The sequence below is a fragment of the Saccharomycopsis crataegensis genome (genome assembly GCF_037102585.1).
Source record: "Saccharomycopsis crataegensis DNA, jcf7180000000075, whole genome shotgun sequence".
NCBI classification, from domain to species: Eukaryota; Fungi; Ascomycota; class Saccharomycetes; order Ascoideales; family Saccharomycopsidaceae; genus Saccharomycopsis; species Saccharomycopsis crataegensis.
In genome coordinates this window covers 96,285-122,954 of record NW_027043822.1, presented here as the reverse complement: position 1 = coordinate 122,954, position 26,670 = coordinate 96,285, and the positions used below count along the sequence as shown (strand labels likewise).

The 26,670-nt window shown below is 38.2% G+C and overlaps 12 protein-coding genes across 12 annotated transcripts; 4 read left to right on the top strand and 8 right to left on the bottom strand. All coding sequences in view use genetic code 12, as the record gives it.

The window, feature by feature from the left end:
- Window positions 1-743: 743 nt before the first annotated feature.
- DASC09_022270 (uncharacterized protein) lies at window positions 744-1,294 on the bottom strand (the record flags this gene model as incomplete). Its single annotated transcript, XM_064995830.1, has 2 exons — window positions 744-887; window positions 1,220-1,294. 2 exons carry the CDS (start codon window positions 1,292-1,294, stop codon window positions 744-746), a joined length of 219 nt encoding a protein of 72 aa, XP_064851902.1.
- Window positions 1,295-1,723: 429 nt separating this feature from the next.
- MSN2 (stress-responsive transcriptional activator MSN2) lies at window positions 1,724-4,417 on the bottom strand (the record flags this gene model as incomplete). Its single annotated transcript, XM_064995829.1, has 1 exon — window positions 1,724-4,417. One exon carries the CDS (start codon window positions 4,415-4,417, stop codon window positions 1,724-1,726), a length of 2,694 nt encoding a protein of 897 aa, XP_064851901.1.
- An 820-nt stretch (window positions 4,418-5,237) lies between these two features.
- On the top strand, window positions 5,238-6,368 carry DASC09_022250 (uncharacterized protein; the record flags this gene model as incomplete). The annotated part of the gene is made up of 1 exon (XM_064995828.1): window positions 5,238-6,368. One exon carries the CDS (start codon window positions 5,238-5,240, stop codon window positions 6,366-6,368), a length of 1,131 nt encoding a protein of 376 aa, XP_064851900.1.
- A 727-nt stretch (window positions 6,369-7,095) lies between these two features.
- SUV3 (ATP-dependent RNA helicase SUV3) lies at window positions 7,096-9,639 on the bottom strand (the record flags this gene model as incomplete). The annotated part of the gene is made up of 1 exon (XM_064995827.1): window positions 7,096-9,639. The coding sequence occupies one exon, from the start codon at window positions 9,637-9,639 to the stop codon at window positions 7,096-7,098; it is 2,544 nt and encodes an 847-aa protein (XP_064851899.1).
- Window positions 9,640-9,992: 353 nt separating this feature from the next.
- Window positions 9,993-13,049, bottom strand: DASC09_022230 (uncharacterized protein; the record flags this gene model as incomplete). Its single annotated transcript, XM_064995826.1, has 1 exon — window positions 9,993-13,049. The coding sequence occupies one exon, from the start codon at window positions 13,047-13,049 to the stop codon at window positions 9,993-9,995; it is 3,057 nt and encodes a 1,018-aa protein (XP_064851898.1).
- A 243-nt stretch (window positions 13,050-13,292) lies between these two features.
- BOS1 (Bos1p) lies at window positions 13,293-14,080 on the top strand (the record flags this gene model as incomplete). Its single annotated transcript, XM_064995825.1, has 2 exons — window positions 13,293-13,295; window positions 13,367-14,080. The coding sequence occupies 2 exons, from the start codon at window positions 13,293-13,295 to the stop codon at window positions 14,078-14,080; spliced, it is 717 nt and encodes a 238-aa protein (XP_064851897.1).
- A 357-nt stretch (window positions 14,081-14,437) lies between these two features.
- Window positions 14,438-14,902, bottom strand: DASC09_022210 (histone H3 family protein; the record flags this gene model as incomplete). Its single annotated transcript, XM_064995824.1, has 1 exon — window positions 14,438-14,902. One exon carries the CDS (start codon window positions 14,900-14,902, stop codon window positions 14,438-14,440), a length of 465 nt encoding a protein of 154 aa, XP_064851896.1.
- Window positions 14,903-15,183: 281 nt separating this feature from the next.
- Window positions 15,184-16,572, top strand: ARP9 (Arp9p; the record flags this gene model as incomplete). Its single annotated transcript, XM_064995823.1, has 1 exon — window positions 15,184-16,572. One exon carries the CDS (start codon window positions 15,184-15,186, stop codon window positions 16,570-16,572), a length of 1,389 nt encoding a protein of 462 aa, XP_064851895.1.
- Window positions 16,573-16,924: 352 nt separating this feature from the next.
- Window positions 16,925-18,328, bottom strand: RCH1 (Rch1p; the record flags this gene model as incomplete). Its single annotated transcript, XM_064995822.1, has 1 exon — window positions 16,925-18,328. The coding sequence occupies one exon, from the start codon at window positions 18,326-18,328 to the stop codon at window positions 16,925-16,927; it is 1,404 nt and encodes a 467-aa protein (XP_064851894.1).
- An 849-nt stretch (window positions 18,329-19,177) lies between these two features.
- Window positions 19,178-19,522, top strand: RPS20 (40S ribosomal protein uS10 RPS20; the record flags this gene model as incomplete). The annotated part of the gene is made up of 1 exon (XM_064995821.1): window positions 19,178-19,522. One exon carries the CDS (start codon window positions 19,178-19,180, stop codon window positions 19,520-19,522), a length of 345 nt encoding a protein of 114 aa, XP_064851893.1.
- A 3,346-nt stretch (window positions 19,523-22,868) lies between these two features.
- On the bottom strand, window positions 22,869-24,332 carry MEP2 (ammonium permease MEP2; the record flags this gene model as incomplete). The annotated part of the gene is made up of 1 exon (XM_064995820.1): window positions 22,869-24,332. One exon carries the CDS (start codon window positions 24,330-24,332, stop codon window positions 22,869-22,871), a length of 1,464 nt encoding a protein of 487 aa, XP_064851892.1.
- An 835-nt stretch (window positions 24,333-25,167) lies between these two features.
- On the bottom strand, window positions 25,168-26,493 carry DASC09_022160 (URC4/urg3 family protein; the record flags this gene model as incomplete). The annotated part of the gene is made up of 1 exon (XM_064995819.1): window positions 25,168-26,493. The coding sequence occupies one exon, from the start codon at window positions 26,491-26,493 to the stop codon at window positions 25,168-25,170; it is 1,326 nt and encodes a 441-aa protein (XP_064851891.1).
- Between the last annotated feature and the right edge of the window lie 177 nt (window positions 26,494-26,670).

The following is a 26,670-nucleotide window of genomic DNA, read 5'->3' as shown; positions in this document are numbered from 1 at the left end:
CAACTTCACCGCGGTTGAATGAAAAGCTTATTTTTTGAATCATCCCAGTCTACTGAATATCAGTGACTTCTTTCTTTGTGTCTGAATCAAATTCCACAGCTTTACTATACTGGGCCTCGTGATCTTCGGCAATATACGCTTCTTCTTTCCTGGTTTCTCTCTTTCAGAATCATTGTGATCATAATGATAGTAATAGTAATTGAAGAAATAGGATTTCTTTCACATCCTGCAAAACTTATCCTCCTCCTTGATTTCCTTTCCACATTTGTATGGAAATGATGTTGGCAATCGTGCAGGCTACAGAATCAACAGGTGAATTACAAAACGGTTGGTTTAGCAGAATAAAATGCCAAGACCTCTCGAAACCCACAATAAACTCCAAGAAGAAGGTGTTTGAGACCTTATTTATTCGATCATATTCATAAGAGAGTATTTTTCCTTCACGAACAAAAAATGGTCCTTAGCAGGATGGATTAGATACCAAAAATAAAAAATCACAGCAAGTCATAGATATATGTATTATAGCTCTTAATTAGTCTACCCTTTTTTATGGAATATATTCAGCAAGCTTAAGAAGTAATATCGCAACTTACCAGATTGGTACTTTGTGATGCACATTTTGTCGACGGTAATCAATACCCATCTAACGACCTTAATGGATGCAAACGATACCTTACCCACAAAAAGCGCCAGACTATCTTCACCAACTAGTACAATCAAACTTCTTCAACAATCCATTGGTATCAAATGGAAGTACAGTCATCCCTAGCACCAGTATCACTGATCCCAAAGTCATTGGTAAATACATTAATGCAGTTGGTACCAGTTTTGGTGATGAATTCTTCAAACAAAACAGTTTCGTCGTCATGGATACAGAAATCACTAGTCTGTTAAGGTGAATCTATTATCAATATAATTCCATCAACACCAGACCACTTTGGGTTTACACTTTTGCTTTGACAGAAAAATCAAAGATGATGATGTCCTGCAGACCATGAGAGAGAACTGAACATTAGCGCTAACGTCATTGGGGATTTTAATAGTGACGATTTGCCTGCTCGTTATCACACCAATCTACCAATAAAAGCCTTCCTCAATAAAACGAAAACACCAACAGTCTGCCCCCAAAGATTTTCAGCTGGTTGGCAAGGTATTTCTACCAATATAAAAGAAAATCTTGCAACATCTCAACTTCCCAGCTGACCTACAAAATACTAACGTTCCATTGATTCTTGAAATCTTCAGTAAGGGATACGCAATTAATTGAAATAAAATAGTAGATAGTGTTATTCATTTACCTATCAAAACAAAAGAGCTAAGAAGAAAAATGAAATCCTGAACCAAAAAAAAAAACAACCAAATTCAACCAAAAATAATTCCAAGCAAAAACATAAAACCAAAATAATAAAAAGTAAAAAATAAAACCAAATTTAAATAAAAAAAAAAGGAATAAGAAAATAAAAATGCCCACTGTATCGCAACATAAAGAAGAAGAAAAAAAAAAGGACACGTCAAAAAAAAGTAAAAGTGAATAAAAAAATTTATAGGGCTCGAAAGTAGCAAACAAAAATTTGTGTATAAACACAGTCTCAAATCATATTTGAGATCGCTGATTCTTTATTATAATGGTCTTCAGAAATAATAATATAATATGACAATACCTTGATCACGAAATGTAAAAGGCAGCAGGATATTAGTCAAGAGTCCTCTTAACAGCACCTTTCTATTTACCCCTATTGTGGGTTCTTAAGTGCTGCGATAAATTGTCACTTCTACTAAACTTTTTATCGCAATAGACACATAGAAAAGGTCGCTCATTACTATGCACCGAACGGAAGTGACGCTTTAAATGCTCTTGTCTTTTGAATGATTTCTCACATTGCGAGCATTGGAAAGGTTTTCCAAGATTCGCGGATGGAATACTAATAGCCTCCAAGCTTGTGATATCAAATCTAGAGGAGCTGATAATTGCCATTGTGGGAGAGCTTGACCCAGAATTTATGCTCGAAGAACTCACAGAACTCTTGGTTGATGGTCTAGATTTGGTGATTTTTGAAAGTGGAGACACTGGATCCAGTAACAGAAGAATATTAGACTCTGATTTTGTACGTTTACGACGTTTTGTGAGGCTTTTCCGCTTTGTTTCTTTTGATGATAATTCCGTTGGGGATTCAAATTTCGATAAATTTTTGAGGGATTTCGAAGTTCTGGAAAGCCTGGAAGACGACTCCACAGGAATGGAGCCAACTATTTTTGGGGTATCTTTTATCGATGGGTACGATAATATCTCCTCCTTCATATTCTCAAGTTGCGAGGTATTATGATCGTAATCATCAGCGTCATTTTCGCTATCAATATCTTTAGCCATTTTATTTTCTAATTCATCAACCCGAATTTTGTCCTCATCATCTTCATCAAATAAGAACTCATCATTGGTGGCCAACCGATTCTCTAATTCGTTGCCAAACGTATCATAAAATTCTCCAAAAACATTAGGATTACTGCTACCCTCCAACTCAAATGGGTTGCCACTAGTATAAATTGATACTCCAAAATTCAGCATGAAATACCCTGAATCACTGGCAGCTTTTTTATGTTTCATTCTATGAGACAGTCCGCTTGCCAAACCATTGTAGTGGGCTGATGATAATGACAGCTCAAGAAGGAAAGATCCGGTTCTATGAATCCCTGAATGATTAATACTTCCTAATTTTGCATTTTCTCGACGTAGTAGTAATGAAGTCTCAGGATCAGTCTCTGAGTCTTGGTCTAACCACTGCGCGATGGCGGTCACGGCCTCTCCTTGCATTCTAAAATCAATTTTGCCATCATCTTTCATCAGGTTAGTTATTGTTGGTGATATAAAGTCATCTTTATTTTCACAATAATTATCACTATTGTTATCACTGTCCTTAGCAACATTCATACTTTTATGATTGTCAATATTTTTGTAATTACCACTGGGTACCAAACTATCATCATTAAAAACACCATTTAATGAATTCCCATCAGCATTAAGACTCGATGAAATTCTGACCTGCTTATCAAATTTCTTTGATTCCAAATTTTCAGTATCTTCCTGAAATTTCTCATCTTTCAACTTCTTTGGATTAATGGTAATTGAACCCATAACAAAATCTTCGCTATCATGATTATGATCAATATTGACATCCATGTGGGAAGTTTTTGCCTCATTTATATTGCAATCATTGGAGATGAGAGGAGCCGTACCGGAAGAAAGATCTTGATTATCAGTATCTATTTGTAAGTTGTTAAACCGAAAATCAATCGATGCAAGGGAATTCGAAGATCGATTATGTTTCTTCGTATTCGTCAAGACTGAGCTCTCGACAGCATTGGTAGCGCTAGATATTGAGGATCGTACCGAATTCGAAGGATTCGACAATAATAATGAAGCAGAGGAAGAAGAAGCAGAGCTTGAAATATTGAATCTTGCGGAAGGTTCACGAGATAAACTTCCGGGTAGATAATTATGCATTGTGATTTTCTGTGGATTACTGATGGGTATAACTCCATTAAATATACTAGTGTGATTCTTGTACATGGCATGAATATCAGGATTCTTATTTTCCAACGATTGAGAGCTAACATCAGAATTGAGGGAACTGGAGGATGCTGCAAGATCTGCAACGCTAATTTCCGAATATTCATGAATTGGCACCAATTTTTTATACGTAGATGACATGTTAGGACTATTGGAAACAGTGGTATCAGTAGTAATTTCCATTTTTCTCGGGGTGTTTATAGGAAGTGACCGCAGCTCTTGATCTATAATGACACTGCCGTCAATATATCCAGAAGTATCATGCAAAGTTGGAATTGCATCTGTATGTGCTGGCCCCACTTTTTTATATGCTGATATGTCTGAAGAAGCCATGATGGTTTGCGAAGAAGAACGTTGATTAATGACTGATAGTTGATGTGGTTGGATATTTTGGAATCCTGAAGTATTACTGTTAACTGGATCAGAGCCAAAATCGGCCACAGGAACCATGTGAGTACTAGAATCATTGAAGGTTATTCCGTTGATATTGTGTGATGCATTTATTTGGTGATTATTATTATGAATGTAAGATAGAGGCATTGCATTGACAGCTTGACGCATGTTGGCAAAATCATGATGGGTCCCAGGAGTGATGTAAATGGCTTGAGGAGAAAATCCCGATGCAACAGGAGAGTTTAGGTTTTGAATATGGTATGTGTTATTGATGCCGGGATGTATAGGAAGCAGTGGGTGGTGAATGCTTGACGATAGTGATGTGGCGATGTTATCAGTAGTAGATGGGGATGATGATGCTGATGATGAAGGGTTTGCTTGAGGGTAGTTTAAGGCGAAGATCGAGTGTTCGACCTCGCTGAGAAAGTCATCCTGATTGGTGTTGTAGGCGGCTGTCATCAGCCACTATAGAATGTGAGGGTATTGCTTACGGGAGGTGAAATTGTCAGTGGTGGGAGAAGATGAGGTTTGGATTGTGACATATTATTATCGATGATTATCGGGTGACCCGCCCCAATGAGAGCCGCCAATCTGGTGTGTGGGTGTATGGGTGGACTTTTTTTTTTATCATACCGTATATGCATTAAAGTGCACGAAATGGGCTTATTCTGACACATCGATTACTCTCCTAGTGACCGCCGTGGAGTTGTATGTCATATAATAATAACATGATGATGATGATGATGATTATGATAATAATAATACTTACTGGTCTAGACAACTTGAATAATAAATGAATAAAATTAAATATAGACCAAGGCCTGTATTACTATTGTTCATGTTATTTGGTGCACCGTCTAGGATATTGATTGTTAGTATTATTTTTATTTATTATTGTGTCTCCGTGTCGGCATTCCGGTACGGCAGTGCCTGGTTGATTTTTTTTCCTCTTCTTTTTTTGCATCATCCACTTGTGAGGATTCCCCAGTTCACTTGTTATTTGTACTCTCTCATAAGTGGTACGTGCTCAAACAACTTTCCCAGTATCCACACATACACAAGCATATTACTGAAAGAATCTTGTTTCAATTTCTTCAAAGCCTGACTTATACTTATTATTGCCATTTTCCAATTTTTTTTTCAGTCTTGTTTTTCTTTTCGTTTGACTCTAATTGCCAAATATACATATACGTCAAACTCAACTATCAATTGCTTCAACATCACACATCCGCTTGATCTGAAATAGAAATATAATATATTATAACCTCAATCACAAACCATGGAAGACAAATATATCGGTTTAGGACTAGCAATGTCCTCGTCCTTGGCTATCGGGACCTCGTTTATCATCACCAAAAAGGGCCTTATGGACGCTCAAAATCAAGGGTTCGAAGGTAAAGGGCATGAATATCTTAAAAATCCAATCTGGTGGGCGGGGATCGCTACTATGGCCGTTGGGGAAGTTGCCAACTTTGCAGCTTATACTTTTGCTCCAGCAATTTTGGTCACTCCTCTAGGCGCATTGTCAGTTATCATTGGGGCAATTTTGGCCGCAATTTTTTTGAAAGAAGAATTAGGAACTTTGGGGAAAATGGGTTGTGCTATTTGTATTTTAGGATCGGTCATTATTGTTTTACATGCGCCACCAGACAAAGAAATTGAAACCGTTGATGAGATATTGGATTATGCTCTTAAACCCGGCTTCATCAGTTATTGTCTCGCGGTTGCTATATTTGCAACATTTATGATTTATAAAGTGGCTCCAAAATACGGTAATAAGAATCCTGTCATTTATGTCTCTATTTGCTCTACTGTCGGTTCAATTTCTGTCATGTCCATCAAAGCATTTGGTATTGCCTTGAAATTGACATTTGCTGGAAACAACCAATTCACCCATTTGTCAACTTACTTTTTCATTTTTGTGGTGGTTTTCTGTATCTTGACCCAGATGAATTACTTCAATAAAGCTTTGGATCAGTTCGACACCTCTATCGTTAACCCATTATATTACGTGTCATTTACAACTGCCACATTAGTTGCTTCATTTATCTTGTTTAGAGGTTTCAATACCGCCTCCTCCATCAACATTATCTCTCTTATTTGTGGGTTTATTATTATCTTTATGGGGGTTTATTTGTTGAACATTTCCAGAAAACACTCCAATGATGATTTGCTCCCAATCAATTCTAGTGATGGCCCTGAGAGATTGTTTGGTAGCGGTAAGAACATTGAAGATATTCCTTTGGACAATGCTGTGGGCGCAGGCGTCTCTATCAGAAGATCCTTACAATTACATAGAAGAGTGGGCTCTAACAGCCATAGTCTCTTCAGCTTGGACAACGAGGAAGCTATGGGGTTGACTACGTTGAATGAGGAAGAAGATGATGATTTGCTTCGTCATCCTCAATGATAAGCTAAAAAAATGGTGATGATCCGAATTATATTTTGATGAAATTTTGTTATATTTTGATCTTTATTCCATTTCATTTCACCTTTGTTTTATGATTAACAAGCAGCGCCATCACCCATGGCCCATTATTTGCTCGCCATTTGCTGTTGTTTCTATTTATTACAAGCCCCAATGCAAAAAGCATTGGATCACGAATCCTAATTTCATGAGACTATGATTTTGCTGCCCATTCTACCCAAAAAGTGGTGGCTGTATTATTTAAGCCTATGCTTGCATCTTTTTATTTTAATTAGGTGCCTAAAATGAAAATACTTGGTGTGTTGTTATTACTTTTTTGGTATTGTTTTTTCCTCTTCTTTTTTTTCTCTCACTTTACCGTTTGCGTTTTCTATGAATTTTTCTTCTTCGTTGTACAATTACTTTTAGCAGCTAGATTGATTTTTTTTTTTTTTTATCGTGCGGTTCTTTATTTGGTTTGAATGATTCTATTACCTTTTTTGAAAAAATAAAAAATAAATTGTTTTAATTTGACAGAGAAAGGTGGTTAAAGCAATTACTGCAGAATGAAGATGGTTTTATAGAATGTATATCTTACTCCAATACAAAAAAAAGGTTACAGTAATTAATTGTTGTTCTGCAAACAAACTCTATTAAAACAGAAATATAAAACTATGAACAATATAGTACAATTAAGAAAAAATATCAAACAGCAAACCTACTGGTTTGGTTATTTAGAGGACCGATTTTGAGTTTTTAGCAATTTCAACATTTCAGAAATTTTGTATTCTGACAAATGTTTGAGTTGAATCGTAAAATTGATTCCAACAAAGTTATAAGGATATCTGTAGCACAACCAGCAAAACACCATGAATAATGAATGTAAAGATTCCAAACTGGCCAAGTACTCTAGGGTTGAATTTGATGGCTTATTGGTTTTATTGAATACGGCATCAACCAAGTTATGCCCTTTATAAAACACGGATGATTCCTGAGGCTTGGATGGATCATAAATTGGCTGGGATTCATTATTGGCAAGCATTTCAAATGGGAGAGAGAAATCAAAAATATACTTCGTTTTCCCCAGACAAATGGTCTCGCAAAATTCAAGAAAAATTCTATAAGTAAGCGGGGTAATACGACTAAGGGGTATTTTGAGTAACGTAAGTTGGTCTCCAATAGGCAATATTTGATTCTTGCTGGTTTGATGGAACTGCTCAATAATTTCACAAAGTTCAATCTTAGGTTCAACATCAGAACTGAAAAATAACTCACTAGTCGTAACTTCTTTTCCATAAACTTTCAAAATGTGGGTGAGTGAGGTTTTGCTAGGAAACTCGGAAATATATTCGGTTAAGATATGGTCTGGAGGCCAAAGACAGGCTTTTTCGATATTGGTGATTTTGTGTGATAAGCAAGAGCGTATATAGGACAAGCCTCTGTTATGCATCGCCGTGACATACCCTACCGCTGCTGCTGAAGAAGAAGAAGGCTCACTTTTTTCTTTCATAACTTTTTCATCCTCTAACACATCAAAAACCGGCTCTGATGATGATGATTTATTCCCGAAGTTTGCCAGCTTGAAACGGCCAGCTCGGCCTGATATTTGCTTTATTTCAGAGACTGTTAATCTTCTCCTGGAACCACCATCGAATTTCTCTGTTGTTGAGAAAATCACTTTTCTAATACTCAAATTCAATCCCATTCCAATGGCGTCCGAGGCAACCAAAACATCAGCTTCACCACTATTAAAAGCTTTAGCCTGCTCAGCTCTTGTTTCTGCAGGTAGAGCCCCGTAAATGACTGCCACTTTGAGACTGGTAGTCCTTTCGATACGTAGCTTCAAATCCAATATTTTTGCCTTAGAAAACGCTACCACACAATCACCTTTTTGTAATTCTCCAAAATGCCCAAATTTATCTTTAAGCACCTTTAATTCTCCAAGACGTTTGTATTTGTTGACCACGAGGTTATCGCCCGTTAATTCTACAATTTTTTGAATTAGTGCCACCGAACTTTCTTCACCACATAAATGAACCTCTTTAGCTCTGACCCCAAGTAACGCTTGGGTCCATGCCCAACCACGACGCGGATCAGCAATCATCTGAATTTCGTCAAGCACCACAACATCATATTCCTCGATCAATGATATCATTTCTACGGTTCCGCACGATTTCTTCGCGCGATTTCCCGTAACTTCATCAGTGTCCTCAATGATTTCTTCCCCGGTGATCAAATTACAACTAATATTCTTCTCTTTGAATCTTTCAAACACTTCCCTAGCCAATAATCGAAGTGGTCCAGCAAAGTATCCTGATTCCGCTTCTTCAAGCCGTTTCAAAGCATTATAGGTCTTCCCACTATTTGTAGGACCAACATGCATAATGATATTACGTTTGAGCTGTCTTGCTAGTGGGAACCATTTTGTAGGATTAGAAATTTCAATTTTGGCATCTCTTGGATTGGAAAATAATATCTCACTTGTCTGTAAATTGTATTTGTATGCTTCATTAATGAGATACTTGAACTGTGAGTTGAAAGATTTGGGATCGATTTTGTATTTTTCAACGAAGTGACCTGGCCATATATTACTTTGTTTTGTAAGAAATAGTTCGTACAAAATCTCTGGAATTTCATCAATCTTTGGAGCAATGAGATCTTCAAGGACAATTTCGCGCTTTTTGATTCCGTCTTTCCAGGTTGACTTCTTAGCGAGGCGCTTCATACCTACGAGAAGTTGCTTTCTCAATAACAATAATGCCAGGTTTGTTAATCTATTGAATTTTTTGGCATTGGTTTCTTCCACAAACTGACCCATATTCTCCAAAAAAGCCGAAGTGAACTTAAAATAGTCGGTCTCAACTCCATCTTCAGGGGTTTTAATTACCTTACCCTTAGAGGCCTTATTGACTAACACTGTATTAAACTCCTCGATATAAGCTTTTGGTATTATTTTATTCCACAGATGGACCATTTGTGGGACGAACAATTTGTCTTCATTACGAATTTTCATGAGCCTGAAAATTTGGTCATCAGCCTCAGAATCTGGATCTTGATCTAATGATCCTAAGAAATCTGAAGCTTCATTTCTATTCTTTGAGCGATGTCCAGAAACCTCTGATTCCACATTGGTATTCCTTGATGGAGAGCTCCGATAACTTGTGCAACTGCTAGTGAAATATCTCTGCACTAAGAATGCGGTTTCTGAGGCTCGTTTTAGGCTCAAAGTTGTTCGAAAACGGCATGTCCTTAGTATTAACAGATGCCTGTTCATGTTTCAAGAGAAGCACTGCCCTTAGTATTTGCTCTTAGTGTATGCACATGTAGTAATGTAATGAAATTTCCATCCAATGTATTTTTTGATGGCTTTTTTTTTTTTTTTCTTGCTTTTGTGAGAAAGATTTTTTTTTCTTCTCCAACATGCCGCAGGCATCACGATATTTAGAATTCTTTACAACGTAATAAAGTATCGTTCAAACGAAGTAGCATATTATAATTAATAATGGAATAACTGTTGAGAAAAATGGTCTCTGGTCTGTCGTAATTTACAAAACGAAAAAAAAAAAAATTGAATGTGAACAATAATATAGAAATGTAAGGGTAGAAATAAGTGTATCATATAAACAACTATGCAACTACCTTTTTACTCTTTTCATGTTTTCTGGCAACATATTTGCCAAATTTGTTCAACAAAGAGCTTCTTCTATTCTTGTTCTCTGAAAGTCCCGAGGCACCACCAGAGTTATTTGTGATCTTTTGCCCAATAACCCCTTCATTGCTTCTTAGGGTCTGGATGGACGGATTTATTTCTGAATTGGAGGGATCATATCTTCCTTGGGCAATCTTTGATTCTGTAAGAATTGATTCATTGGATGGGTTTCTTGATATACCCTTGTTTCCATTTTCTCTTTTTTCTTCTTGTTTCTCAGTTTCATGGGTGGTATTTACTGGTTTCTCTTCACCGGTACTTTTCTCATTAATTCCATTAAACACCGAACGAGCTGCTGCTGGTTCAGTTACTATTGCATCGTCACTCTCTTGATTTGGACAATTTTTGTGAGGGGATCCACCAATAATAGCTGTCCGGGCACCTTCAAGTACTTTACCATCTTCAACTAAGGATTTACGGCGCTGTGCTAAATTTCGGTGTCTGTCCTTCAATTCTTTCAGTGGACTTTCAGGGCTTTCAGTGAAATGGTCTTCGCCAAGCTCTCTGACCTCATTATCTAATACTTGATGCTCTGTACGGATGAGCTCCTCTTGTAAGCTTATTAAGGACTTGTGAGGCTTTTTCAGACCAGACTTGTCATTATTAATTGAATAGTTCTCAAGATGGTGAATGAGCATATGATTCTGATCGACAAGGGCTTTCAAATCATAGTCTTTATGGCTATACAGAGAATTGTATTTATCTTCCAATTCTGGGGGTTCTATTTGAGAAACTGAGTTTATTGGAGCTCGTGGGTCTCCATCAGACAATATCGAGGAATTCAGACCCGGGGAATTGGAAGTTTTGTGTTTAGTAGTATCTGTTCCGCTAGTAGGCATCACAGGTTCTCCAGGATCAAGACTCGAATTATATAAGGGAGCAGCCGTATTTGGGAGTTTCTTGATTTCCGGTACTTCAATTGTCCCATTGTGAGAGGCACTTGGTGCTTCTTCTGCATCATCATGATTATTCAATTTCTTATTATTACTGGATTCTTGCTTATTGTTAAAATCTTCACTATTACTCAAATCTTCCCTATTAGCCAATTTTTGATCATTTTGCACTTCTTTTTCGGCTCCAGAAGAAAAGTCAAAAAAAATTCCTGATTTCTCATCCAGCGGTGTTAAAGGCAAACTCTTGACAGCCGCAACGGTATCATTATCCAACTGGTTCGAAAATTTTGGTAACCATTGGATTTCAGAAGATTCTTCTTCAGGACTTTCACCATTTGACGTTATCTGATGTTGGGGATTGCCTGTTTCTGAAATCTTTGAAACAACTTGTGGATCTGCGATCAAATTGGGAGAGTCTGCAATCTCAGAGGTATTGGCATCAGAGCTACTATCACGGAGTATACCCGTCTTTCCAACATTTTCAATATCTTTTGAAACATTTGGGATTTCTTTGTCCCCCTTCTCATCCTTCTCCTCTATCTCTTCCTGGGTTTCTTTCTTTTCATTCTCCTGATTTTCTCCCTCTTTATCCTTCTCCTTTTCCTCCTCTATCTCAACGTTCTTCTTCTTCTCACCCTTTTTACTCTCGATTTCCTTGTTTTTTTCTTTCTTTATATGATGTATTCTTCTCTTGAGGAATCCCAATCTTCCATTGGTACTCTTATCCGGCCCAATTTCTTTCTCCTTTTTGTCTTCCAGTTCTGTCGATTCCCTTTTTGGCTCTTGCAGTATCTTTTCAGTCCCTGCGACCATCTTATGCTTATTGGTTTCCTTTGCCTTGTCCTTTATGCTAGCCTCTTTCTCGTCCTTTTTTTTCTTGATTTCTGCATCCATGGTTGCAAGGGTTGGGTTCACTCTCTTTTGGGCAATAACATTTATCGTTTTCCAATCCATAGTGAGACCAGACCCCAAGTCTACCATATCTGGTTCAGCTTGTGTTTCCTTCACACTGTTGTTACTTTTATGACCTCTGGTGGCAGACCTAAACGCCGCAAGCTTAGCAGCTTTCAATGACTTCACGGAATCATCATTGCCTGGTGATACTGTGGGCGAATTGTTTTTCTTCGTATATTTTGCCAAAGTGTATTGACTTGATACTGGTGATGGTTTAGGATGGTTCACATCGGTGGTATCCGTTGGGGTATTCCGCTTCAGTTTCTCCAATTTTTTGGGAAGCTTTAATGACTTTGGCTCTGGTTCTTCTTTAAGGGCAGCATTGGCGCTCCCAATAGCAAGAGCTTGTTCATTTTTATTAAGGAAGTTCAAATCTAGCGCTGCTTCTTTCGAAGCAGCAGCAGCACTGCTTTCTGCCAATGTGGTGTCGTCGCAATGATGTTGTTTATTGGTTGGGCTTGATGAAGATAAAAGAGCACGATACAGATGGCTGGAACTTTTCTGCAGCACCAACGACTTGTTAGGGGAATTTTTTCTGGATATCTCAGGGTTTGGGAGAAGTTTCTTACTTGGCGATGACAGGAATGTAACAGGATAGGCATCATCATCATCGACTGTGGTCAAAGATGGCAGCCGAGTAGTGGTATTGAGCGGTTTGACTACTGGAGTTGAGGTGCGCGAGTCCATATTAATAGGATCGTGCAAGTGATGGATATCAATGCTTTGGAAACTGAGATTTTTATTGTCTTTCACTAATTGTGGCAACAAACGATGATGATGAAGGTGATGGTGGTTTTTGACAGGGGTTTCGAAAGATCTACCCGACGTGAAAGGTTTGGATATTTGAGAGGTGTTGGAAACATTATGATGCCCAGTATCTGGCTGATTAATGCCAATTTTTTTCTTTGGGGAGGTTTTGCTCAGGTTGGGGGTTCCAGAAATCTTGTTTGGTGATGAGATCTGAACTACTGCTGCTACTGCCGCTGCCGCTGCCGCAGCACTGGCGGTGGTGGTGGTGGTGGTGGTGGTGGTTTGCTGGTTGTTGGTGAGTGCATTGTCCCTGTGCTTTTGCTCATATAGAGCAATTCCAGCGAGATGGGACTGTCTAGACTTCTTGGAGAGTTTCATTGGTACGGTGTAGATATGGTAGCAATGAACGATGAAATGACGGGGATTGTTGATAATTGCTTGGTTCATGTTGTGGGTGGGTTGGTTGCGATCATGACACACCTGCAGAACTACACTTACTCTTGCATAAAGCAGCAATTTTTCTTCCTATACGAAGAAAAATCATAAAAAAAAATTGATCTCTGTGGGTGCCACGTTGTGAACAATAATAATAATTTACCATCAAATGTGTTAGGGAGAAAAATGGTGAGTGCGGTTTGGTTTACAGTTTGTACTACGGGATAGCAGCTAACTTATTTCTTCCTTTTTTATTTCAGAACTCGTTATTCGGCCACGGAATCAAGCAAATACAGAGTATTAGAAAAGACCTCACGCAGTTAGAATCATCGTCCGATGCACCATTGTCAGCACAGGGCCAAGTATCGGTGTCGCTTAATGGGCTTCAACGAACCATCGATGAATTAGCAGATCTAATATTAAAAGAGACCAACGACGACTCGCAGGCGAAGTACAAAAAAAGACTAGAGAAGTTCCGAAGCGAGCATTTAGAACTCAAGACTCGTTTTGAATCGATCAAGAGGCGTAAAGAAGAAGTGCAATATGAAAATAGTCGAAGTGAACTTTTGAATCGCGGAAGACATAATAATACCCACGGCTTGGGCGGAACCACAACGTCAACCGACAATCCATACTCTTCGGCATTGGGACAACAGCAACAACAGCAGCAGCAGCAGCCTAGAATGAATTATCAAGATGGTCTCTACAAAGAGCGTGAATCTTTGGGCCGCTCCAGTGCCCAGTTAGACGAAATTCTTGAAATGGGACAGCGCAGTTTCGATGATATTGTAATTCAGAATCAGTATCTTATGAAATTTGAAAAGAAACTCACTTCAAGTCTAACAACTTTGGGAGTTTCCCAAGAGACGATCCACAAAGTGGAACGTCGAGTTTATCAGGACAGGTTCCTATTCGCAGGTGGTGCATTTATCTTGTTTTTCTGCTATTTCTTTATCTACAAGTATTTAAAGTAGTTGATGTCTTTTGTTTGGTTTGTTTCATAATGTTTGGTGATCCATAAAAAAAAAAAAAGAATAAGTAAAATCTAATACAAAAATAGAAAAGAATAGCACACTATGTAAAAAAACAAAAAAAAAAAAGAATAATGGTAAAAAAAAAGTATAATAGTAATAATGATAATAATAATAATTTAGGAAAAAGAGAGTGAAAAAAAAATCAAATCTAACCAAACTCCCCCAAAAGGCCAATAGATTAACAAATGTTACAAAAAAAAAAAATAAGGCGAAGAAAACACCCCCACGCACCCATATATAGACACTTCACTGTCAAAAGAAAAGCAGGGGCTGATACAATTCCAGCCAAAGATCTCATTAAAACTGGCCACGGATTCTTCTAGCCAATTGAATGTCCTTTTGCATGATAGTTACTCTTTTAGCGTGGATGGCACACAAGTTGGTGTCTTCAAACAAGTTCACGAGGAAAGCTTCTGCGGCTTCTTGAAGCGCCTGGAGAGCAACACTTTGCCAACGAATGGCGTCCTTATCGCCCATATAATCAGTAGCGATTTCTCTAACCAATCGTGAGAAAGGGAGTTTACGGAGCAACAAGTCCGTGCTCTTTTGGTACTTGCGGATTTCTCTCAACGCCAAAGTGCCAGGACGATATCGACGCTTCTTCTGACTTCCTTGAACAGGGTCTGCTGGGTGATGACGACGGATCCCAGAGTCAGAATGGTTATCGCTGTCACGGTCCTCCTGTTTGACTCTTGGTTTCGACACTTTAGATCTTTTTCTTGCTCTTTCGAGCGATTGCCTTGAACCTGATACTCTGACCATGGCTGGTGTTAAACTATACTGTTCTATAGGGTACCCGGTATTGGTGATTAGTATCAATATATCGAGAAGAAGAAAGAAAAACTGCTTCCAGCCACTTTTTGGTTGTTTGTTTTTTAGACGACGCGTTGTTTTTTTTTTTGTATTTTTTTTTTTTAAGGCCTGGAGTGTTAGCAGCGATGGTGGGGGAGGACCGGCGAAAATTGGTGAGAAAAAATAACAGAAACAACCATTTATCAGTACTATTATTATTGTTTTTATTATTTTTGATAGATCAATCAAAAATGGCCCCCCACAGAGATTACCACTACTGTATCATCCACATCGGGACAACCACAACCCGTGTGCAGTTTGCCCCGATCCTGGGTCTTCATGAATCACTTCCTTCCAAAGTGATCAGCATCCCATCCAAAGTCTACGCCCATCCAAATGGTGAACCAAACTATTTCGCCTCCACTGGTACCACAGAAGTTCAGTTTATTAAAAATGGCCATATCACAAACCATCACGCCTTCAATTACTTCGTCAAATTAGTTTATAAGTCTGTGGTCAAATACAAGTTTCCCGATATCCTGAATTTGGAATTGGTCACTGTTCATTTGATGGTGATTACTTCTGGCTCGCTTTCTGACAGCTTTTCTAAAGTTCAGGTCCAAAAATCGATAAACTACTTTTACGAAAACTTGGACCATCTCACGTCAATTACTCTTGTATCCAACTCGGTTTGCTTGTTGTTGGCGCATGGGGGTAATAGTGTTAGCACCGCGCTTGCCGTGGATATTGGCGAAGAAAAACTCACAATCACCTCGATTGTAGATTACTTACCTGTCAATTTTGCATCGGTATCCGTTCCAATTGGAGGACACTCCATCAACTCCCATCTCTCTAAGCTTTTACCAGGATGGACCCCACAGCAGATTGAAGACTTGAAACGGTCCGATATTTATGAGATCCTTAGTGACGCAAATAAAAGTAAAACAAATACCGATTTTGAAGAAGAGCTTGATGTTCTTCTGGTTGTCAACGCTCCTAAACCAAAAGAAATACTTGAAAAGCGGAGCAAAAAGAAGTCCAATGAAAAAGAGGAGCCAAAGCAAAATTCTGAACTTGAGTTCAACACATTCATTGATTCTGACGGGGTTGAGCATAATGTGGGTAAGCAACGATTTTTGGGAGCCGAAGAACTCATTGATTCTCTTGATTTCTACATTGATTTTTGTATTTCTCGATACCCAGATGTCGAGCGTCGCGAAGAACTTTGGTCAAATATAATATTTAATGGGCCAGTAACTTCAATATCCGGGTTTAAAGACAGGGTTCTCGAAGTCCTTAGTTCACACCACCTAGTTTCCTCGTTGGATAATGATAACGATCCAGAATCTAAATTTCGCGCTACGAGTAATGTTGACGTTGGTCTTGCATTCTCGCAGGCCCCAACCTCAATTAACACCATCAAAAAGCCAGATTATTTCCAAGAATGGAAAGATTTCTCCGATCCAAAGGGAATTAATAATGACCTTACAATTTTGGGGGCAGTGGTATATATCAAATTATGTTTTGGTCCTGGTAGTCACCATGCCACACTTAATAATATCGGTAATGACTTGTATATGGTGAAAAAGGAAGATTTCGAAGAATCAGGACCTAATATAATTTGGGATTTGAACCATTAGAATTTGAAAGTTTCTTTGCCATTTTCTCACTCCATATTTTTACGTTTTATTCTGTTTTCTTCTTTTTTTTGCTTTTGTTTTGCAGGTCCCTTTATTCTATTTAATTTTCGTATCGATTGTACAATATATGATCAATTTATTGGAGGTAACATATGATTAGTAAATCTCCGGGACAGTAATATTCACAAACTTTTGACTGGTAAATATAGGCTTTTACATAACGGTTAAGAATAATTAATTAAAATACAAATATTTCTAATAAACCAGTTTTCATATTTGTGCAAATATTTGAGAGGAAGAAAGAATGAAAAATAAAAAGTGAAGATTATTTGCTAAATAATGTTGAATATCTTCAAAGTGGATGCTTTTCCTTGGCATTGCTAATTTGGGTACTAACGTCCTCATTCACTATTTGGGTACTAACGTCCTCATTCACTATTTGAAGCGGATTTTCAGTCTGGGGCTGTCTTTCCTGGTTGGAAAAACTCTTCTCAATATTATTTACATCTTCGTTTTCCGATCCTTGCGTAGCTTGGCAAATAAGAATCCATTTTTTACAAGGAATCACCATGAAATTAGCAATCAAGACCTGTTGGGTCGAGTATAGCACCAACGCCACCAAGATTTTTCCCAAATACTGTGAGTGATCGCCATATTGCGACGTCACCAAAGAGATCCCGAGGGCCGCGCTTTTCGCAGGGCAAACAAATATAAGGGCAACCGTATCTTCTGGCAGGAAATAAAATGGGGCCAAGAACTTGGTTAGATAGTATTTTATCGACCCAGGTTTCACTGAGTCTTGGGTATCGATAAACAACTTTTTGATGAGGGGGTTTCTGCAAATTACAGCAGTGAGCAACGTGAAAAACAAGTAAAGCCCAGTATTTAAGAAAAAAACAAACACCACTGACACCCCTGGTACCGAAGTGAATGCCTTTTGATAGAATGCGGTACTGAAAGATTGGAACAAATTGAGTAACAAACAGATGCTACCGACTTTGTTGAGTTTATATTTGGCATTGATAGCCATGACCTTATCCGGATTAATATTGATCACACACTGTCCAACAAATAACGGCACAAACACTGCAAGACCTAATTGTTTCATAACCCGTCTATACACCTCGGAGAATGAAGTCCCATTCTTAGGGTTACCAAAAGACCAGGTTGACCCACTTAAGTACATTTGCACCAACAACGGAGAAATGAATGCCCCTACGAGGTTGGCAAGAAATACACAGGAAATTGTCTTTTCGGCAGATCCTTTCGCCTTTCTTGTCATGACCACATTGGAGGCAATGGTGGTTGAGCAAGTGCTTGTGACGATCACCCCGACAAGTAACCATTCATCGATATTAGGGTTATTGGCCGCTTTTACACCACAACAGATTCCGTAGACAATGGCGTTGGTGACTAGAAACTGCATCACAAGAGCGACAATATGGGCTCGCCAATCATATAAATGCGACAAAAACACCAGGGTTCTCATCGATAACCCGTTTTGAAAGAAGATCAACGCGATCGCGGCGTAACCAATGGTGTATTCGGCCCTAATGGTTCCTCCATGACGAGCAAAGTTCGGGAATTTGGCAGCAATGGCAATAAGGGCTGCAAGAAACACATAAAACCATTGAGAAAGAACAAAATTGAAGAGCCAGCTCCAAGCTTTATAAATCTTAGTATCGGTGTTGATTCCTAGGAGTTTGATGAGCTTTTGTTTGCACAAAGCATAATAATTTTTTTCGAAAATGGGCATGATTTATGGTAAACCAAAATTTCGATTGGTTTTGACCATTAGCGTGACAATATTATCCAATATACTGGGATCATCAGTAGTGTTTATATCATGATTCAAAAAAAAGGCTGTTGGAAAAGGGTTTAAAAAAAAAAAAAAAAAAAAAAAAAAGCTCCATAATAAAAGGAAGTGATCGGACCGGGAGAAGAGTTGTTCGTTTTTGCTTCAAAAATTCAAAAAGGAGCACCATAAACAGGAGTATCAACAATAATCGTCATGATTTGCACCTTCTGATGTATAATTGATCATCATTTCTCGGAAAAATGGAAAACAAAAGGAAAAAAGAATATATTCAATAATATCAATATCAATATCAGTATCAAATCAAAATCAAAATCAAGGATTCATGTGTCAATGATAACAGTTTACTCTCCATTGGGCTTTAGCACTTAATCATACGTTTTTGTGTGTGCTTGGTTGAGCTGGTACTTACCTCTCTTTGAAATAAATGACCTTCCTGGGAGTTTAAGATGAAAAGTATGATCTTTCCTATAATGTAACCTTGTTGATGGTTTATGTCAAACGATGATAATGTAGCACATTCACCCCCATTTCTCGGTTACCGGTTCTCACCCGCTCCCGGCATCCGCCTTATAGGGCTCTTTTTTTCGCTCTCACCGGAAATTACTGCCGTTAGGGCGTGTTTCATTACCACGTGTATATCATATGTTTGTCCCGTGACAAAAATGCGGCCTCCCTACGCCGAGAAAATCATAATCAGAAAAATAAATTGAAAAATATTAAAAACTGCAAATTTCAGCCCTGTTCGGTTACATTGTATTCAAGAAGATTCATATAGCATATCCCAAAATGTCTACTGAAAAGAAAGTCCAAGAACAAGAAGCTGTCCTCAAGATCAGAATCACTTTGGTTTCCACCAAAGTCAAGCAATTGGAAAAGGTTTCCAACAACATCATCTTGAACGCTACCAGACACAACTTGGTCAAGAAGGGTCCAGTTAGATTGCCAACTAAGGTCCTTACCATCAACACCAGAAAGACTCCAAATGGTGAAGGTTCTAAGACTTGGGATCACTACGAATTGAGAATCCACAAGCGTGTCATTGACTTGCACGCCCCAGCTAACATTGTTAGAAAGATCACCCAAATCACCATTGAACCAGGTGTGGATGTCGAAGTCACTGTTGCTGCTTAAATTTAACCGACGTTATTTCTCAGAAACCATTAAATTACTATAATAGCATTATGAACAAAAACTCATTATGTATCTGGAAAAATAGAAGGTTAATTTCAAATAGTCTTAAACTATATATTGTGTTTTAATTTATTTTGGTGGATTGATTGCTCTAGGTATTGGCTTAGGTCTATACTATCAGGAATCAAGAATCTGAAATTTGTATGATAATCTAGGTGTAAGTTTTTGACAAGGGATGATATTGTTATGACTGTAAATCACTCACGTTCCCAGCACAATTTTGCCAGAACTATAGTTTAGATGTCCAATCTATTTTGAACAATTTGTAATACTGAGGTTTTCAAGTAGGTCTTGTGGTATTGAATGTTTCCATCCATTTTAAATCACAACACCAAAAAGTAAACATGTGGGTGATTTATTTTATTTTTACTGCTTTTTCTCTTTGAAAACTTGCAGCTAAGTAATAAAAATACTCTCTAAAATGGTGGCTAATTGTGTAAGCGGATGAATGTGGAAAGAGGAAAAGAAAAAAACCTAAGTGGGTAAAAAGAGAAGATCTGAGAAAAGCTTCGGTATCTAGCGATTTTGAAAGAATTTCTGCATGTCAGGCCCAATCATGTGCTATTCAAGAGTGCAATTCATTCAGTGAAAAGTTAGATGCAGAGCTGCATTTGCAGTGGCCATTCATTTTATATTGAAATTTTCATTTAATTATTAGTGATATTCATGATATAAAATAGTATTGTACTCAATACTTTCATTTGCAAGAAACCAACTTGCTCAAGAAAGGGTTTGCATATTTGTGGTACTCCCCAAATAATACCATCCTACAAAGTAAACTAGGAAGATAATAACTAACAACTATTATAATGTCTAGCTAATTTAAGCATCAGAATGTTAAAATTCCAAATCCTGATTATGGATTATTGGGCTTAAATTCCTATTTGGTGTAACTGTAACCTAGTATCTTCTCGGGTGTATCTATTAACAATTACTTATTAATGATAGAAGCATTCATTTTTGCCAGATATCCTATATTCAATCAGCAGTTTTCAAAACCACTTGACACTACTAATCATTTTGTAACACTCAATAATGAAATCTCAATTTCTCTAACATGGGATATCCCAGAGTGTATGTTCTTACGGGTCAATTTCACTGAACAAAAAAAAAAAAAATCTGATCCGTACTTTTGGTAACAATCAGGGAGTTTGTATCACTAATCTGATGAGAAATCAGTATACAGTTTAAGAATTTCATTCATCATTTGCTAAAGTAACTTGAATGCAAACTTACTTCCTTTGCAGGCTTGTATAAAAGGAAGTACGGGTTGTGATTGGTTACCGTTTCCAAAAAGAATCTGTGCAATTCGGTGGCACCGTTTTGTTTGTCACCAGAAGTGATGATCCAGGGGGTGTAAATAGGTAGATCAGGCATTATTAGCTAATGTTTGAGCTGAATATCCGTTTATTGAAGCTCAAGCAGGAGTAATCAGTTGTACTCTATCATTTTCTACTGTATGTGGTCGAATGTACGATTACTGGGTCCTATAGTAGTAAACCGGTGTCCATTTGCTCGAGTATCTAAAAAAAGGACACACACATTATCTGGCAATACAGTACTCTTTCGTGATTTTCAAGGCATCACTCGTCAGTGAAGCATATGACCGAAAATTAAGCCATTCATCAATTATCAGCACGAAAGGGAAGCAGAAGTTTTATATCTGAAAAGATGTGTTATCACCCTTAAAAAGGGCCTATTTTCAAATATTTGGTGATTGTTAAAGAAAGTTTAGACTGTTGACACATTCACTTTCGCATGAAACCACACCAAGGGAAAAAATGCGCCCATAATACTATAAATTATCAAAAAAACAAGCAGATTTTTGAAGCCACCTGCTATACAGGGCAACTCCAGACTGTTGTATAATGAGATGTTTTAACTTAGACAGTTAAATCCTTTGATATCCCGATAAGGGAATATTCTATAAATAAGAGTATCATATTCAGACTCAAGGTAATTACCATTGATAGAGATTTACATTTTAGATAACACTTTTAAAATCAGTTAGCAGTTACAGTGTATCATCAAGTCATTCGTCAATGAGTGAGTGAGCAATATCTTAGTAATCCGTCGATTACTAAGCGAACCAACCTACCACAAGTATGGTGGTGCCAACACAGATCAATAAAAACGTCAAAGAATGCTTTATGCAGGCCAACTTTATGAATCATAAAGTACTGCATGTTGAGAAAATAAGGAGTTTAAAAGAGGTGAAGGTGACGTGCAGTTGAATTAAATTAAAGAGAGGTGTAAGGACTATTCACGTAAGATATAACCAAATAATTAAAGTTAGTCCATAAAGATGAATGTCTACTATCATCTATAAAACTCTGGGCTTCCTTTTAAAACTGCTAGAGGAATTTTACATAGTCTTATATTTTATGCAGCAAAACTAAGAAGGAAGTGGAAGTCCAGGCTTTACACATAACTACAGTATTATTATGTTAATGTTTATAAGCTTACTTTCCATAAAGTGTCAATGTACAATATGAACTCCCAAAATTATTAAACCAGTATCAAAACGGTCCTCCGAAAGCCAATTTCATAAGAAGCACTCATTGAACTTTATCAATTTGAGAAATTTTGGAAGGCACTCGAATCATCGCAGTTTCAGATTAGAAAGGGAGCCTTGTGTTCAAACACATCAGATAGGAAGAATAGGAAGATCACCAGACTAACGTTTTTTGATAAGCAGAAATCAAAGAATAAAGATAAGTTCTGCGCATGGTGCCGTGTACATTCTTTATCAAAAGATTGACATCCGTTATCGGTTTCTCTTTTCTTTTTTTTTTCTTTTCTTATATTTTACAAGATTCAAAAGGGTGAGTGTATCAAAAAAAAAAGGATATCTATTTACCCTTTTTGGGCCATCTAATGGGGGGGGGGGGGTGACACTAAAAGAACCCAGAAGTTTGGAGACGTGTCTAATCAACGTCACATACTCTAACATGCCTGGAATATTCCAAAAAGTGACGTTCTTTTTTTAGCGTGGTTTCATTTTATCCACAAATTTACAATTCACCCCAAAAAAGTAGTTTAGTATTCTTTAAGGTTGACATAATGCATTCCTTAATACTAATAGATAAGTATCTATCGGCTAAACTATATCTAGAGATAAAATTTTGATAGAAATGTTTAATTAATAATTAAGGAATCTGTTTGAACTAAATGATAGAGAATCAACTAAAACTAAAAAAAAGAAAAAGAAAGCGGAGTTAATAGAAAAATGTACATAATTTATGAAAATAAGAGAAATTAGAATATAGAGAAAAAAATTAAGAGATCAAACTTGAGCTGGTTTTTCTTCAACTGGCTCAGAAGCTGTTTCATCTTCGACTGGTGGAGGTTGAGAAGCTCTGGACTTGATGGATCTGACTGGCTCTGGAATGTAGATTTGGTCATCTTCGTAAATGAATTCACCAATTTGAGCAGCATCAGTTCCCAATTCTTCTTCATCTTCACTCAATCTCAACTTCAAGAATGGAATCTTGTCCATGACCAACAAGATGATGGAAGTCATGCAGAAAGACCATAACAAGATGGAAGTACAAGCGGCCAATTGGTAGCCCAATTGCTTGTAGTGATGGTTAAGCCAACCCCCATCGATTGGGGAGCCACCATTAGCAACGGACCCATCAGAAGCAGCAACGTAGTCAGCAGCAAACAAACCGGTCAAACAAGAACCGACGAAACCACCAACAGCATGCAATGAGAACACATCCATACCATCATCGATTTTCAAGTATTCCTTGATGTCGACGGCGTAGTTACATGCAATGGCACAAATAACACCGATTGGGACGGCAAAGTAGATTGGGACAAAACCAGCAGCTGGAGTGATACCAACCAAACCGGCAATAACACCCATACACATACCAGCAGTGGTCCAACGGCGACCTTCTCTAAAGTAATCGACAAACAACCAGGCAAGACCACCACAGGCGGCAGCCAACATGGTGTTCATACAGGCGTACCAAGCTCTAATAGAGGAAGAACCACCAGAACCACCGTTGAAACCTAACCAACCAAACCAGAGGAAAATAGTACCCAAGACAATGTTGGTGACAGAGTGAGGTTTGTACTTTGGCAAGTGGGTGACAGTTGGGTCATTACGCTTACCCAAAATCAAAGCATAAGCCAAAGCAGAAATACCAGAAGATTGATGGACTGGACCACCACCGGCAAAGTCAAGAGCACCCAACTTGGCCAACCAACCTTCGGCGTTCCAAGTCCAACAGGCAACAAAGTTATAAACAAGGGTCATCCACAAGAAGAGGAAAACCATCATTGGACCCAAACGAGCTCTTTCACAAGCACCGCCCAACATAAGGGCACCAGTAATCATAGCAAACATCATTTGGTAGAAACAAAACAAAATATCTGGCAAAGTAGAAGCACCAGCTGATGGAGCACCCAAAGTGTTCATCATACCAAAGAATTCAAGACTACCAATCATCCCGGACTTAACATCGTGAGAAAATGTCAAAGACCAACCCCAGAAGAACCATTGGAAAACAATAAGACAACAGGCCATGACAGAAGCCCAGATAAGAGAAAGAGCGTGCTTCTTTCTGGCAACACCAGAGTACAACAAACCGACACCTGGAACAATCATGATGAACACCAAACAACCGGCAGTGGCCACCCAGGCCATGTCACCCTTGTCGAAAGGTTGGTTAAGGTCGTACAACATATCGTCACCTCCGGTACCACTATCGGTAAGCCCAGTATAAGTTGGCTCAGACATTTTTATTTTATTATATTTGTATTTTCAATTGGATCTAAGCACCAATGTGAGGAACAAGAAGAAGAACCCCAAAAACGAAGAAGATAAGGGTCTCCCTTCACATATATATATATAGCGGTGGAAAAGGCAAGGGCTCGGAGAATAGGGGGTATCGCACTACAACAAATAGGGGGTTTTACATGCAATGCAATGCACTCTGATATTTGCGCAGAGTCTGCATCAACACACGTCCACCGGCAGAGACGCGTTTTCATTGGTGCGATATCAACTGCTCTGGTGCTGATAAGCAGCATGCCCACCCAATCTAAAAAAAAACAACACCAATAATCTCTGAGCTGCCTGAGCTTTACAATTACCATCGCCTCTTGTTACAACCTCCCCTCCTCCTGATAGCGTGTACCCGAAGTAGATCTCCGCAGTATTGGGTCAGACCGTTATCTATTGGCCAGAGCCACTGTGCATGGAATGTTTTCCCAAAAACCACTTGATTTGTATATAATACTGTTTACGAAGAATTATACTATTTTGACCAACCATATATTTATTGGATCCTCCACTAGTGGCGTTGCACTAGATAGTATCCCAATTTGCAGATACACTGCCAGTTAAGAGCCGTTTCTATTAAAAACAGCTGTCACTCGCGCCTTTATATCCTTGTGCGGGTTAATTGCTTTGATTTTTCTGTTTCAGAAGCAAATAGCTGTTGTTTAGTCACAATTTAGTGACGCTTGGCGTACATTTATTCTGTTAACTGGATAAGTAAGCAATCCTTGGGCAGCATTCAATTATCCAAAATTATTGCTGTTTTATATAGAATAGCTCTGCAATATAGCATCTAGAACACTGTTCCGTCACTATCGAGACCGATTGGAGGGCCCTTGGTCGATGGTCTTTTCTTTGCAGCAATCTCCCTTCCAGCTTTCCAACTGCCAGCCTCAATAAGCTGGGGTAACACAAGCTCTTCTGAGGATCCCTTTATTCCCAACTTCTCATTCACTAATGGCAAAATATAATCAAGAAAGCCCACAGTACAGCTTCTCCACTCAACAATTAAATCATCATCAGGTTTGTAAAACGGAATTTCTTTGCCCAAGGACATACCGCGAGTTAAAGCCTCTGGTTTAATGCTTAATAATCCAAAATCAATAAGTAAGCCCCCATTACGATATTCTGGTAAACCTGTTAACAATTCTTCATTTCTCACAGAAAAATTACCATATTTCTTTAATGGTATGAGTAATGAGTATGTCAACCATTGAGTCAATTTATGGAATGGGACAATTTTATCAGTTTCTTTTAAATCCTCCAATTTAATTCCAAGCTTCTTGCTGGATACTTTGGCAGCACTTTGACAATACCATGCATCACCCAACGACTTGCCTTCAATTACAAGGCGTGATTTCCAAATGCTGTTGAATCCTGTCATGAGAGCATCCCAAAGATCAGTCATGTCAATTGTTGTGCCACCACATTTCTTGATTAAGTAATCAACAATGTTCCCTGGTCTATTATTATCGGAATCTCCCTCACCTCCAAAAATTTCACCATTCCTCCAAAGGGATTGACTTAAACTTCTTAATAATTCCACACGTCCTTCAAAACCTGTCATTGTGTTAGCGGAATCAATTTGTAGCCACGATTTCATTTGTTCCACAGTAATACTGAACAATTTCTTCGCATTAACAACATCACTAACGTCATCGTTTGCCATTCCACCACCAGCAAACATATAATAAGATGCCACGGCAAGCCCTTCACTACGTCCGTAACTAGTGGAGGTCCCATCCTCATTAACTTCAGTAAATTTCCAAATATCCCCAGCTCCAGCATCCAAAAATACTGACACCACAAACAAATCTATCAATCTTCTAGTAATTTCCAATTGATCAACCCTATTTTTATGCCACTTGGTAACAAGTTTTGTAACCCTTGATACGCCTCCAGCTTCCAAGTGTTGCCAACGGCCATGTGGAGGGATTGAATTGTAATCTTTACCAAAATCACGATTGATCAAAGAAACAATAAAGTCAAGACAACTGTCGAGCTTTGAGGCATCATCAAAGTGAGAGTCAAAATTTGTAAGATCATCCTCAAGGGCCAATTGAAAAATTGGAGTTGATTTGGCTCTAACGGAGGCAATGGTAAGTAAGTAATCAGCCATTTTGGAAAAATGTTATTTTTTAGTTCGTTATTGACAGTTCGGTTAATTGGACTTCAAGGTTGTATTTTGACACAATTTTTGACAGATAAATAATGTAGGCAAGTTCAATGAGGTTTCCTCTTTCAAAAGAAAGTGTAAAAAGAAAAGAGCAAGAAAAAACAGAACAAGATAAGATTG